Below are 15,880 nucleotides of genomic sequence, written 5' to 3'. Positions count from 1 at the left end.
AGGGCTCGCTGTTTATTGGGGCTGTTGAGAGAGCTAGATGCTGCAAGGCACAGGGAGGCTGCAGGTGCTCCTGCCAAAGCAAGGGAGGCACTGGTCCTGCCAAAGCTGAGCTTGGGTCAGCCTCTGCCGAAGGGGCAGTCCTAGCTGGTTTCTATCCAGAGTTAAGTCCTTAGGTTCACTTACGAACAGTTCAGTTAACACCATAATCCACATTGAAAATTAGATCTAGTGCACAATGACCTAGAAAGATATAATTTTTTAAAAGATTATTTATTTGACAGAGCTACAGACAGTGAGAGAGAGAGAGAGAGAGAGAGAGAGAGAGAGAGAGAGAGAGAGAGAGAGAGAAAGGTCTTCCTTCCACTGGTTCACTCCCCAAATGGCCAAAACAGCCAGAGCTACACCGATCCGAAGCCAGGAGCCAGGTGCCTCCTCCTGATCTCCCATGCAGGTGCAGGGACCCAAGCACTTGGGCCATCCTCCACTGCCCTCCCAGGCCACAGCAGAGAGCTGGACTGGAAGAGGAGCAGCTGGGACTAGAACCTGGTGCCCATATGGGATGCTGGCGCCACAGGCAGAGGATTAACCAAGTGAGCCATGGTGCCGGCCCCTTACAAGATTTACAACTTGAATTAAGAGTGTTAAAATCTGCTCCCACATCCCCTTGCCAAAAAAAAAAAAAAAAAAAAAAGAAGAAGAAGAAGAAGAAGAACAAGAAAAGAAAAGGCAACAACCACTAAGTCCACAAGGCTTTGCCAGCTGGACCCAAACTTCAAAAAAACAGATCATTGTTATTTTATAGAAACTGTTCCAGTTTGTTTATAAATGAGGAAACACTGCCTACCTCATTCTATGAAGCATAATAATTCTGATGGCAATTAGATAAGGATAGTATGAAAAAGGAAAATTGAAGGTTTCACTTCTGAATATAGATGCAAAAAAAGAAATTCCTGTTAAATACACCATTGTGGGGACCGCGCTTTGGCGTGGGAGGTTGCAGCATTGGCATTCCATATATGCACCGGTTCTAGTCCTGGCTGCTCCTCTTCCGATCTAGCTCTCTGCTGTGGCCTGGGAAAGCGGTAGAAGATGGGCCAAGTCCTTGGGCCCCTGCACTCACATTGGAGACCTGGAAGAAGATCCTGGCTCCTGGCTTCGGATCAGCTCAGCTCCAGCTGATGAGGCCATTTGGGAAGTGAACCAGTAGATGGAAGACCTTTCTGTCTCTCTCCCTCCCTGTAATCTACCTCTCAAAATAAATAAATTTATTTATTTGAAAGGAAGAGTTAGAGGGAGGGAGAGACAAAGATCTTCTATCCACTGGTTCACTCCCCAAATGGCTAGAACAGCTAGGGCTGGACCAGGCTGAAGCCAGGAGCTAGGAGCACATTCTGTGTCTCTAATGTGGGTACAGGGGCCCAAGCACTTGGGCGATGATCCACTGCTTTCCCCAGGTGCATCAGCAGGGACCTGGATTGGCAGTGGAGCATCCAGGTCTAGAACTGGTGCCCATATGGGATGCTGGTGGCACAGGCAGGTGGTTTTACCTGCTACACATGACGCAGGCCCCTAGTTCGTGTTTTTCAGTTGAGAGCATGAAACACCTGTGAACTTCTGTTTTCTGAGTTAGCTTTTCTTCCAGATTAGTTTCATCTGTATCTCCTTTGGCCCCTTTTTCTGGCCGCAGCATACTTACACAGGTGTTCTGTCATTTTATTTACATTTGCTCACGTTTGAGGTGGGGTAAAATCTGGGTATTCTCTGTCTACTTCCACCTTATTTGGCATCTACCTCTCTTCCCCCATGAGCTGTATTCCATATACTTTCTACATGGGTAACATTCAAAATACTTGGCAACCAGCATGACACAGCCATTGAACAAGTAGGCAGGGGTTGGCCAGAGCCATGGTCCTGAAGATTATTTGCTGGACCATCTGTTAACTCCTGTGGTTGCAGTGTGTGGGGTCGTCTGGAGTGGGGGTGGCCAGAACATCCTGAGACACCTACCTCCTGGTAGGGGATGTATTTTGATATCTTAACTACTAGCACAGCCACACTAGTGTGCACCACACATGTACACGAGTCCTGCCTGTCTGTGTCTGTGTCCTTATGGGAGAGAGAGGAGGAGCTGTGTAGACAGACTTCTGCTAGAGGCACTGGACCCTGTCTTTGAATATGCACAAAGTCCTGTACAAGGGTGAATTCCAAATGCAGAGGAGATAGATCTACTATATACAGCATAGGGAACGAACTAGTTTCTGTTGTTTGGTTCACTGTCTCTCCTCAGGAACTCTGATGCCCAACGACTCCCTGCAGAGGAAGGAGGAGTGAGGATTCCCATGCAGCCCCAGTTCACCAATCAACCTCTTCTAAGACCTGTGATTTTAATAAGGATTCTGATAATTTGCAAATTCCCCAGTGGGGATGCAATAAGGAATCGTACTTCTTGCCAGCAACCCTGGTCTTTTGCTTTGGTACAAGGTTGGGTGCCTCCCATTGCTTAATTACTGGTGACTTTTTAAAAAAACTGGTCTTTAGTTTTAAAATATTTCAGAGGCTGGTGCTGTGGTGTACTGGGTAAAGCTGCCCGCCTGCAGTGCCGACATCCCATATGGGCGTTGGTTTGAGTGTCGGCTGCTCCACTTCCAATCCAGCTCTCTGCTATGGCCTGGAAAAGCAGAAAAAGCAGAAGATGGCCCAAGTCCTTGGGCCCCTGCACCCACGTGGGAGACCTGGAGAAAGTTCCTGGCTCCTGGCTTCGGATCAGCACATCTCCGAGCATTGCGGCCATTGCGGCCATTTGGGGGGTGAACCATCAAATGGAAGACCTCTCTCTCTGCTTCTCCTCTCTCTGTGAAACTCTGACTTTCAAATAAATAAATAAATATTTTAAAAAAATTTTCAGTTGTTCATTTTGTCAGACTTTCAGGGGTGGAGTTTCTGTGACCTGGACATATTTGTCCTGAAAGACCTCATGGTACAATGGAAACAGCAGCTCTGGGTTGCACAGTAGAATCACTAGGGTGGTTTTTTTTTGTTTTTTTGTTTTTAAGAATTACTTTATTTATTTGAAAGAATTACAGAGAGAGGTAGAGTCAGAGAAAGAGAGAGAGAGAGAGAGAGAGGTCTTCCATCTGCTGGTTCACTCCCCAAATGACCACCATGGCCAGAGCTGAGCTGATCTGAAGCCAGGAGCCAAGAGCCTCCTCCAGGTCTCCCACACGGGTGCAGGGGCCCAAGGACTTGGGCCATCCTCCACTGCCTTCCCAGGCCACAGCAGAGAGCCGGATCAGAAGTGGAGTAGCCGGGTCTCGAACTGGCACCCATATGGGATGCCAGCACTGCAGGCCAGGGCATTAACCTGGTGTGCCACAATGCCGTCCCCCACTAGGGATTTTAAGGAGATCAGTGACACCACATTCCTGAGCTCAGCCACTAATGTTTGTTTTTCAAGTCTTGCCAGTGATTTTTTTGCCTTTTAATTCCATCTTTTTTTTTTAGAAAACTTTTATTTAATAAATTTCAAAAGTACAACTTTTGAATTGTAGCAGTTTTTACGCCCATAACCTCCCTCCCACCCGCAAACCACCCCATCTCCTACTCCCTCTCCCATTCCACTCTTCATTAAGATTCATTTTTAATTATCTTTATATATAGAAGATCAACTTAGTATATACTTAAGTAAAGATTTCAACAGATTGCACCCACACAGACACACAAAGTATAAAGTACTGTTTGAATATGAGTTTTACTGTTAATTCGCACAGTACAACACATTAAGGACAGAGATCCTACATGGGAAATAAATGCACAGTGACTCCCGTTGATTTAACAAATGACACTCTTATTTATGACATCAGCAATCACCTGAGGCTCTTGTCATGAGCTGCCAAGGCCATGGAAGCCTCTTGAGTTCACAAAGTCTGACCTTATTTAGACAAGGCCATAATCAAAGTGGAAGTTCTCTCCTCCCTTCAGAGAAAGGTACCTCCTTTTTTGATGGCCCATTCTTTCCACTGGAATCTCACTCACAGAGATCTTTCATTTATGTCATTTTTTGACACAATGTCTTGGCTTTCCTGCCTGAGAAACTCTCATGGGCTTTTTAGCCAGATCCGAATGCCTTAAGGGCTGATTCTGAGGCCACAGTACTGTTTAGGACAGCTGCCGTTCTATGAGTCTGCTGTGTATCCCACTTCCCATGTTGGATCATTCTCTCCTTTTTAATAGTTATTACTAGCAGACACTTGGTCTTATTTATGTGATCCCTTTGACACTCAATCCTATCTTTATGATCAGTTATGAACTTAAACTGATCACGTTAACTAGTAAGATGGCATTGGTACATGCCAACTTAATGGGATTTGGAGTCCCATGTCTTGCCAGTGATTGTAATGCACAAACAGGGCTGAGAAGCATGAGATTAAATTTGCCTTCTAACTTCATAATTTGACACACATAGCACCAGTGACACAAACATTTTATACAGACAGTAACAAAGGCAGAAAATAAAGACACAAACGTTATTTATACTCTGAGTGATCAGGCACTCAACATATTTCTTCCTTCCTTTTCAAAAGGCTTATTTATTTGTTTGAAAGGCAAAATGAGAGAGACAGAGAGATCTCCCATCAGCTGGTTCACTCTCCCAGTGCCTACAACTGGGACTAGGCCAGGTGGAAGCCAGGAGGAGCCCTCTAGCTCCTCGGGTCTCCCACTGGGTGGCAGGAACCCAAGTACTTGGACCATCATCCACTGCCTCCCAGGAGTGTTAGCAGGAAGCTGGATTGGAAGCCTGAAGTAGCCAGGACTTGAGCTCTGATACGGGATGTAGGCATCCCAAGCGGCAGCTTAACCTGCTAGATCACAACACCTGCCCTTCTTCCTTTTATAAAACTCTGAGATGCAGAGACACAGAGAAAGCGATCTCTTCTGCTGGTTCACTCCCCAAATGCCCACGATGGCCCCCCTCACTGAACTGAAGCTGGCAGCCAAGAACTCAATTCAGGAATCCAGTCTCTTGAACCATCAGCGCTGCCTCCCAGGAACTGCATTAGCAGGAACTGGAGTCAGGAGCCAGAGATGGGAACCCAGGCACTCTGATTATGGAGTGTGGGAATCTTAACCACCAGACCAAATACCTGCTCCTCACAGTACTTCTTAATCAGCCAAAGCAGCAGGGGGTAACAGAAAGAGATGGCAATTGATTTCTCTTCAAAAACATTTTTATCACTTTGGATAACAGAAGTAACGGAGCTGAGAGAATCAGGGAGCGTCCCTGGAGCTAACACACAACTTCTAAGACAGCTTTGGAATCCCATGAATAAGCAAAATACTGGCAGGTGCCGAAGTCCAGGATTTAATGACAGACGTGGCTCCTCCAGAACCAGGATACTGAACTTGTCCAATTACTTGGGAGTCACACTTCTTGTCTGTAAGCTCTAATCTCCATGGTATTACTTAGAAATACAGGGTGTGTTGGGGCCAGCGCCATGGCTCACTAGGTTAATCCTCTGCCTCCGGTGCTGGCATCCCATATGGGCGCTGGGTTCTAGTCCCAGTTGCTCCTCTTCCAGTCCAGCTCTCTGCTGTGGCCCGGGAAGGCAGTGGAGGATGGCCCAAGTGCTTGGGCACCTGCACCCGCGTCAGAGACCAGGAAGAAGTACCTGGCTCCTGGCTTCAGATCGGCGTAGTTTCGGCTGTGGTGGCCATTTGGGGGGTGAACCAACGGAGGGAAGACCTTTCTCTCTGTCTCTTTCACTAACTCTGTCAAAAAAAAAAAAAAAAAGAAAGAAAGAAAAGAAAGAAAAGAAAAAGAAATGCAAGGTGTGTTTAGAGGTGAAACTGATAGCCAGGATTTATCATGCCTGGAAAATCTTAGGACTCTCCAGGGATGGGCACACAGCAGTCCACATTCGGGAAGGGGCTTGAACATGGCAGAGTCCTGAGGGGGCATAGTCCTGAGGATAGAAGAAAGTCAAGTTGAAAGAGCTGAGAATTCGCAGATCGAGGCTGCGGTCTCAGCACTGGGAGAGTGGAAGCTGAGGCAGGCCTTGCTACAGAGTGGGTATGGAGAGGGAGTGAGCAGCGCTTAGGGTGTCCAAATGTCTCACCTGATGGACTAGAGTAACAACGGTGCACTGACATGAATGGGAAAGCTTGGGGGACAGCCAAGTTTGGACTTAGGGTTTCAGGTGCAGGTAAGACACTGACGGTAAGATGATCAGGAGGCAGGTGGTTCTGGACTGGATTGCCAAGGCCGCAGCCCACAAGAGTAACATAAAGCTGAAGTGTGATTTCAGGGCCGTCTGAAAGGAAGCTGCTATCTGAAGCCATGTGGCCATCCAGTCAACAAGTGTGCAGGGAGGACAGCAGGGAGCGCGCCCACCAGGAACCCAGGGGAGAACCTGCCGTCTTCCCAGTGATCCACAAACCTCGGCCAACCTGGGACAACCCATTCTCTGAGCGAGGAGAGGTGTTCACACAGCAGACTGCCCAGAATGAGACTCTCGGGGCTGATGGCAGACCGCTACTCCCATCAACTCTCCATCAACGGGAGCCACGCTGGTCCTCAGGTGGCATCTCCATCTTGTTGCCGAGGAGAGGATGAGGATGACAGAGGCTGGATGTGTGTGTATTAGCGCAACGTGTGCGCTCATTAAAAGGGTCTCTTCTACCCATGTGAATTAAGAACAAATGAAATTGCCAGTTCCTTCTTGTTCTTCTGCTTTCTCCATCGCTGCCGCTGAGCACAGGTCCTCCAGAAGTGTACAGGTTTCCACAGAACGACGACGGAGCTAACAGAAAGTGCGCCAGTACCTGCAGATTCTGCGAGGGCAGGCAGCGAATGCAGCCACACTCCCCTCAGCTGGTCCCTCGTGGGAGGTGCTGCGCCCCCTGCCTACCGAGGCGGGAGCAGATATGCAAACATGCTCTTCCTGAAGCCCACCTGTCCATCATCCAGAAAACTTGTGTTTTCATGGTTGCCAGGCATGCCCGGGGATGGGCTGACAGAGAGAAATAGATTGCTACCTGAGCACACGGTTCCACCAGGCTTTGCCAAAATAGATACCTGGTCACTACAAGGCCTGCTCTGGCAGTACTGAAGTTTAAGATTTACAGGGAAAAAGCCCCCATGGGAAGGCCCTGGGTTCAGGCGGAGAACCGCCTATAACTTAGAATACGCAAGCTCATGCCAACTGACTGCAGGTCCAGAAGGCGCTTCTAGTTTACAGAGCTGAGACAGCGGTGGTGATCTCTCATTGTTCCTCAGTTTGCTTTTTGTTTACGATCTGTCCATTCTCAGTGCAGAACGACACAAGAGCTGGTTTTTATGGCTAGAAGCCCATTAAAATCAGCGCAAGTGAAAATGTTCAGGGCAGTGTATTGTCAAGGTCTTCAAGAACCTCAAGTCCTTTAGGAATCCTTAAGTCAAGTTCCCCAAGAAAAGAAATTCACGGCAGGGAACAAGGCTGAGACCTGGAAGTAGGAAAGGGAAGCCAGCTCCCAGGGAGTCTTTGTTGTCCCTGGTGACTACACGATTCCTTATCTGTGCTCCTCCATGCCCCTGTGCCACCCTTTCTCCTCCTCTTCTTCCAACATGGCCACTCCAGCCCCAACTCCACAGGACCTTTTTGCTCAGGCACCAGCCACCCCATACTTCAGTTTCTTTTCTTTCTTAATCCCTGCTCCCCCAAGTCTACATGGCCCAGCTCCTGTGTTTAAAGAGATGGCTTAAGTGGGCATGGGCTGGAAGGTTCTCTGAGAAGGGGACAGAGTGGCACCTCAATGCCAGTCACACATATGTTTATCTGAGGTATCTTAACATCTACTAGCAAGTCACACATGAGAGAGAAAATCTGACAGTTTCAACCCAATTTTGGCATCAAGTGATTCAAGCAAAAAAGTATCTGCTACAGAATTCAAACTGATTAAGCACACAGCACTCAAATATTATGTTTAGCAAATTCATATACTCTCGTTCTATATTTATAGTTTCCCTGCAAACAGAACTGAGCCAGGAAAAGAAGAAAGCGGCCAGCTCTGAAGAGAGCTGGTCTTTCTAGAATGCTGAGAACACACTGGGCAACACCAATACAGAGGTTTTTTTGATGCTTCAAAGTTAACTTTGGTTAGATTTCAAAGACTTTGGAGCTAGACCACCTGGGTTTGTATCCTGGCTCCAGTCCTCATTAGCTGTGGGACCCTCAGCCAGGGGCCTCCCCAGTCTGTGCCTCACTTTTCTCAACTGTAACTTGAAGATGACAACAGTCCCTGCTGTAGAGTTATGGGCAGGATGAAATGCGTTGAGAACTGTCAGTCCCTGAGTGACTCCCACAAGTCACAGATGCTCCATACATGTTACCCATGATTGGCAGGTTCAACGAAGCATAGCCCCACACAGAAATCTTTAAGAGAAGCACTTGATGAAATACTTTAAAAATAGTTTATTGTAACTAATGAGTATAAAATCTGACAGATATTTTCAAACATTTTTGCAAAAGTAAAACCCTCCCCTCCCTGCCCCCACAAGATATAGAGTAAGAACTTAGACAGGAAAGAAAAAAAAAAAACACACCGACCTACACATGAAATGCTTATTCGTTGGTTGGTCCTAAAAGGCTCCAACACTAAGTTCTAAGTAAAGGTCCATTACATTAAGATGTCAACAAAGCATTTGACACTTTTGTAGTTAACTTGCTTTCTACTGTCATTACGATGCTCAAAGTGCTGAGACGAGCAGGTGACACAAGACTGCAGGGGACAGCCATTCAAAGTGCATGGATCTATGAAACCACAAACACTGATAAGAACACTGGATATGGAATTAAACATTGAATTAAAGTTAATCCAAGGATATCTTTATACAGTTTAGCCTTTGGCATACCGTCTAATTTGTTCTTTAAATAGGCATTACCTTGTTCAATCTATTAACCAGAATAAATTTATCTGAGCACATTTCTCATTTAACACAGATTGTCCACAGCCAATTTCACATGAGGTAGTTGGGCTGTTTAATGACATTCTAGTGAAAGTCTCATGGCACGTGGGAAATCATGTTAAACATGCCGTGAAACTGGCTCATGAGCCTCTCGGGAAGCAGAGTTCCTTCTAGACCACCCTTCTATCATCACGGACTCGTACCACGCAGGAGTCTGTGTCGACGAGATCAGCTTTGCGAGAGACACCACCCAGCTCAGGATGGTTTCTATGTGCGAGGTGCAGGAGGAAATACCGACTGCTCTTTAGTAAACATATGTACTATTTAAAACAGGTGTCATTCTTATGTTCTCACACACGTACCCAGAAAACATTTGCACTCTGAAAGAGAAATGATTGTAAGGATGACCAAAGGTACCTGAACATTTTTGCATTGCAGAGAAGTGGTACGTTTCTTCCTTTTAATTAAAGACTATCTAAAGACAGCAGAAGAAAAAGATCAACACATGTGTCAGCTTTATCAGGGCCGCACCATCATGAGTGTTTAGCCATGCCCAGGGTGTTCGGATACAGCAGTGCAACAAGACTTCATGCACATGGTCACTGTGTACAGGACCCCCGGCTGTCTGGGACAGGAAGGGAACTGGCAATGCTCACAGAGTCTGGGAGAAGTATGCTTACGCAATCATCCAAAGGACCCCAATGACCTTGTGATAGAGAATCAATGCTAAAATCCCATTAGACAGCGAGCGCATACTTTCTGATGTCACTACTATGAAACCCCTGCTTCGGCGACCGCAGATTATGAAGGGACACACGGAAGTCAAAGAGATGCCTGAATGAAGCCTTTCACAGGGTACACACCTGCCGTACACACTGAAGTTCATGTACAGACCGTACAGTAGCACAGGGAGCATCTGTGGTCAGGCCCTCAAAGAACAAACACATTAGCTCACCTAACAGAACAATGCTTAAAATAGATCCAACTTAATTATAAATTCTACATCTAAAAATGTTTTAATTAAAAAAAAGTTGACTATTTACCTCTAAAAAGACAGGAAACACGAAGGTGGGAGCTGAACAGTTGCAAAACTTATGACTAGAATCAGAAGAAACTGGTTTTAATGAATGATTCAGAAATGCACCATTATGTAACCAAGTTCTTGTAGGATGTGGTAGTTGAGTGGGAAAAGGCATAAAAATAGTTTTCTTCTAGAAAGTTTCCAAAATGCCTCCCATCTTCTATTGCTCAAAGCCCTCCGGTTCTATTGCCTTATCTGAGATTTCTTCATGTCACACTCAAACTATTTGCTTCATGAGAAATTTCTTACTTTAGCTTTTCCTTCACATCAAATTTAATAAAGAAAAATCTTTGTTTATTGGCCCCTACCAACTTTTTTAAATGAAAAACACTTTGCTGAAAATATGAAGTTGAAAGCATTAACTTTCTGGATACATACTTGTATAGGGAAGTAATAATCCAAGAAGAGCAGAGTGCGAACTTTCCCAGTGGTGCTCACCTACTGACAGACCCACACTCCCAGCGCCACGCAGCACGGCATTCACCTGCTCTAAGCTATGAAGGGATGCCTGACTTCTGTGGGAAGCGCCTGTCATCTGGTGAGGTTGGTGCCAGAAGCTCCATCCACGTTTGAAGCGGCTGCTCCAAGGAATGCAGCCGAGTGGCTAAAATAAATCTAGGGGCGCTGCTAGCAATTTTCAGGGGCAAATCAGGCTGAACGATGGAGTTCAGGTGTCCTTCATCATGAAACATGACACTGCGGGGACCACTGACGTCCACAATGACGTTCAGATAACGAGAAGGTGCCTCAAGCCAGTGCACAGAGCAATGGTCAGATCCCTGGGGCCCATAGGCTCAACATTCTGAGAGCACCTCTTCTGGAACTCCCTTCAGAGCTGGGTCGAGAGCTGATGAGACAACTGTCTCCTCCTCAGAGGTACAAATGGATTTAGTTCCCAAGAAATATCCCCCTCCAGTGTAGCATTTCTCACCCAGGGCTAGCCATAATTGACTTAGATTTGCTCCCAAAGGACAAAAGGCTTGCCACCACGGAAAGGACTGTTGTGTAGTTCCACAAATATACACAGGCCCTGCTAGAGTCAAGCAGAAACGCAGGCCTGAGGACTTAGGGGTGTGTGGGCGCTTCCTAAGGGCAGCCCCCGCTACTGCTTCTACTAATAACTAAAAGACACACTTCTTTTTCTTCAGGTTCTCTCTAAAGGTTGTGTTAAAAAAAGGAATCCGAAAACTTCTCAGCAAGAGGAGCACAAACATACCAGAGTTTTCTTAACTCCTCACAGCCAGCAACCTTGGAGAGCTTGGAGAGACAGTCTCTCCTCACTGTCCCTTTCTCAGAACATAGCAGAGATCTGCACAACTGACAACCTCCCAATGAAGACATACATGTCGGAAGTCCAGGAGGAAACTCCGACTGCCAAAGGCCCAGTCTAGTAGAATTTATGGTTTAGTATTAAGTTCAATTTCAAGTCATTTTATTTAAGGATCCCCAGTTTTGCCTATCCTGGCCAAGCTTCATATGCTCCAGTGAGGAAAACACCAAACTTTACCCTCTTTCTACAGGGTGGGACAAAGATGGCTGGAAAATATAACTTAGTTAGGTTACTTGAGCTGTTCTGTCTGATCTGGGTTCCCACTATGATCCCAGATCATATTAAGCCTCTTTTCTCCAGAAAACAGAGTTGTACATACCCAGGTTACGCCTGCATTAGTGTGACGCGGCCGGGCCCAGAGCTTTCCTCCTGCGTGGCCTCAGAGCCTTAGTGGCAAGCCTGATGTACGTTCAATACCCACTTCCTCTCAAGAGACCACAAGAGGTCACCTGCAGTGACAGGCAGCACCAGCAGATGCTACACATGGTCACGGCTGCATCCCCTCTGGATGGCGCTATTCACAAAGCATCTTTGTTCAAGTATAAGCAGACTAGCCGCTCTTCTTTATCTGTTTTGGGAAGCTATGTCCAGGGCACACAGTCTGAATTTTCCCATGGTCCCACCCTCATAGCCACACCAGCTAGAGGAGGAGGTTCACACCAACTGCTCACAAAAGTGGGACGAAAATAACACACCCCACAGCAGCTGCAGACAGCACATGCTAGGATGCAAAATAGCATTTGAGCACCCTTTTCTCCCCAGCCTTAAAAATCTGATGTTGTTTTTCTAAATATTCTCAGAGGTCCTCATGTGATTAAAATCCTGGCTTCATTAATTCAAAGAAAATGAATGCCATTTGTCTAAAGTCAGACCAAAGACAAAACCAGTGCCTCTCACTACATGAACCTCTGCCAGGAGAGGATTCCCTCTGCCCAAGGAGCCACAGGCTGCTCGATTCACCTGTGCTTCTCAAGGGAGCCGACTGTCTACCCAGCGGGACTGCGTTATGCTGGAGCTGCCCTTCCTGTTTCTAGAAGGAAGGAGCTGTAACAGGGAAGGCACTTGTGGGCTTCTCTCCTGCACACCCACTAAGCAGCCAACTAGGAGACCAGGATCCCAGTGTAGGCGCCGACTTTGTAGAAAGAACCCCACCCAAGGTTGTTTCATGGAGTACTTAAGTTTCATCTCTAAACTCTCGCATTGTCCCACAGTATTTCAGGCTGACAAGTAGCTGCATTTAGCTTGCTGTGCTCTCTTGGTAATTACGTTACACCGTGACTGATCAGAGTGCGGATCCAGGGCTGTGGCCCCTGCATGCAACATCAGGCCTGCTGACTGGTGCCAACTCTAGTTCAATGAGGAGTGCTGCTGAGTCAACTCACTTCACTTCTCACTCTCCACTCAACTGTTCATTTAAATCATGGCCTCTTCCTCTTTGAATAAAGGACAATCCTCATTTAGGTCTTATAGAAAACCGGGGCTTCTGTAAACTAGAATTTCATCAAGGCTGTGTATGCCTAAGAATGACTTGGGAGGTTTATCAAAACGGCTCTCCGAGCCCCACACTCAGATTTTTGTTCTTAGGTCTGGACAGGCCTGGAATCTGCCCTCTGAACAAGCATTCCCTGTGATCTGACATGCAGGCGGTTCAGGTCACAGCTGGAATCTCCTGGCTCCTCTCTGAGGGACTACCTAATGGTGAGCAGATCCCTCAACCTCTGACCGAAGTGGGGGCACTGATCTCTTTGGGTGTCATGGCTTCACTGTGATGTCCAGATTAGATCATGCACAGGAGAACATGCTGGCAAGTGTGGGCACCAGACAGGTGTCACCTCAACTGACCTGTCCCACCTCTTCCCCCTGTCCTCCAGCTGGCGGTCAGGACATGCCACTCATCTCAGGGCCGCAGTCCCACCTGTCAATAAGGATGCAGTCCTTGTCCAAGTCTTCTCCACTTGCCGCACCACGGGGTCATGCCAGTGCCCTGAAGAGCTTCATTACATAGGCTCTTCTCACCGACTGAGCCACGGAGAAGAGGGTCCACTGAAGAACGTCTAGGAACAGTAGACTCTACACTGTAATTGCTTCAGGAAAAGGGCTTACACGTCCCTCGAAGTGTTTAGTCCAGTTCTAACTGGGTTAAAACACTGGCTACAAATTATAGTCCTTGCTACAGAATTTGCTCATTTTTAGCTTGGGGCTGAGTGGTCCATTAAAACCAAAAACTAAAACAAAACATTATGATCACAACACCAACAAATTCATTTGTCAAATCTGCTCTTGGAACTTGCTGTTCATGTCTATAACAGCTATGATTTGGTTTCCAGTAGGTTCACTGAACTGAAATAGATAGCACCTTGATTTATAAACACACAAAACACATATGCCTTTTTAAAAGTTACATATAAAAACACTGGGTTTTGCTTCCTCCTCACCATCCCAAGGAAAGGGGTTGGAGAGGGCTAAAGCTGTTGCTGGAAATTAAGTAGAGCAACGCAACACGTTAGCAAACTTTATTCCCTGAAGTTAGGAGGTGCTGTCCTGCAGCTGTCATACCACCTCGTCAGACTCCAGCCCGTGGACCTCGTATAAAGTGTCCAGGATGGCCAGTTGCTTTTCCATGGCAGGGAGGTAGAGGCTGAGGTCCCTCTGCATCCCGATACTGAAAGCTTCCTTCTGGTGATCGCCCTCCTTTATGGTTAACGCAGCCACAAAATCTTCATAGGATGGAGCAGCCCTCAGAGCTAACTGCAAAAGAACCACTCGTGAGACTCTGCATCATGTATGTCTCTAGCACACTTAACCATGCACACAAGCACATGTGCATATGCACACACACACAAACCAAAGACAGCATGAGCAAAGAACTATGAATATCCTGATTTGTGGGGGTCTAAAATTATGTTTCAAGCACCAAATAACCTTTTCCTTTAATATTTACTTATTTATTTGAAAGGCAGCGTTACAGGGCGAGGGAAAGACAGAGAGACAGATCTTCCATTCATTGGCTCACTCCCCAGGTGGCTGTGACAGACAACACTGGGCCAGGCTGAAACCAGGAGCTTCTTCCAGGCCTCCCACATAAGTGGCAGGGACCCAAACTGCAGGGAGCTGGATCAAAAGTGGAGCAGCTGGGATGTGAACTGGCGCCCACATGGGATGCCAGCAATATAGATGGGGGCTTATCTGCTATACCACAACATCAGCCCCCAAATAACTTTTAAGGCTAGAAGAGGCAAGTATGCATTTGGGCCACATTAAGGATGACTAATGCCATCAAGTCAGGAACAGGCAAGAGAGGAATTTGAGAAAAGCTCCCTTCCCATGCACAGTGAGATCCAGGCCATTGCCCTCAGACCCTCAGAACTGACCTGTACACATGTTGCCATCAGTCTTTGCTCTCACACAGCCAGCCCTCCAGGGCACCCCCTCCTATTTTGTTTCTCATCTCCATATACATTTCTTTGCATAGCTCCTATTTTCTTCCACATGGATAATGCCACCTTTGTACCTCTGAATATTTTTTACAAGATTTATTTGAATATTGTCTAAAAGAAAGAGAGCTGCATTTGCTGCTTGCTTATGCACTGATGCTAATGCATTTTATCCCAGTTAATCTGTGCAGGAACCCTGCACAGTTTAGACCTCTGTTTTACAGATGAATGTCACATAGCCCATGAGAGTCAGGGTCTGGATTTGAATGTTGACTCAGGGCTGTGTTTTCAACCACACCACTTCCCTGATGGATGATTTCTGAGGCTCCTCCTCCCTCTGCAAGTCACTCTTTTCTTTCTCTTACTTTTTTTTTTTTTTTTAAGAATTATTTATTTATTTGAAAGGCAGAGGCAGAGAGAGAGAAAGAAGTCTTCCATCCGATGGTTCACTCCCCAAATGACTGCAATGGCTGGAGCTGAGCCGATCCGAAGCCAGAAGCCAGGAGCTTCTTCTGGGTCTCCTACAGGGGGCGAGGACACTCTTTTCCAAGCTTACTAAATCTGCTTTCTGACATCCACAAGGCTGACTGCTGAGATCAACAGATCAGTAGCTCTCAGAAGAAGATTTTTGGAGAATCTTAAAAATTATCATTCTACAGCTGCTCTCCTGATATTCCTATACTTTAAAAGTCTTGATAATCAGCCCTCTCCATTTTTGCAATAAGAGAGTGAGTGAGGGGCTGGTGCTGTGGCATAGCGGGTTAAGCTACCACCTGCAGTGCAAGGATCCCACATAGGCACTAGTTCTAGTCCCGGCTGGTCCACTTCTGATCCAGTTTCCTGCTAATGCACCTGGGAGAGCAATGGAAGATGGCCTGAGTGGTTGGGCTCTTGTACCCATGTGGGAGACCCAGAGGAATTCCTGGCTCCTGGCTTCAGTCTGGACCTGCCCTGGCCATTGTGGCCATCTGGGGAGTGAACCAGCAGATGGAAGAATTCTCTGTGCCTCTGCTTCTTCCTTTCTGTAACTCCACCTTTCAAATAAATAAATCTTAAAAAAAAAAAAGAGAGAGTGGTATCATGATGTAGTGGTT

General features: G+C 46.6%; 1 protein-coding gene across 1 annotated transcript in view; it reads right to left on the bottom strand.

The window, feature by feature from the left end:
• Positions 1-12,141: 12,141 nt before the first annotated feature.
• PLEKHA8 (pleckstrin homology domain containing A8) overlaps positions 12,142-15,880 on the bottom strand; it is a 56,624-nt gene continuing 52,885 nt past the window's right edge. Inside the window, exon 14 of the mRNA XM_062178251.1 lies at positions 12,142-14,100. Within this exon, the coding sequence (XP_062034235.1) occupies positions 13,903-14,100 (198 nt within the window). The 3' untranslated portion in view covers positions 12,142-13,902. The remainder of the gene's footprint in view (positions 14,101-15,880) is intronic.

This window comes from Lepus europaeus, chromosome 20, assembly GCF_033115175.1.
Source record: "Lepus europaeus isolate LE1 chromosome 20, mLepTim1.pri, whole genome shotgun sequence".
NCBI classification, from domain to species: Eukaryota; Metazoa; Chordata; class Mammalia; order Lagomorpha; family Leporidae; genus Lepus; species Lepus europaeus.
The sequence above is the reverse complement of the archived record's forward strand: the minus strand, read 5'-3'. Positions and strand labels throughout refer to the sequence as shown.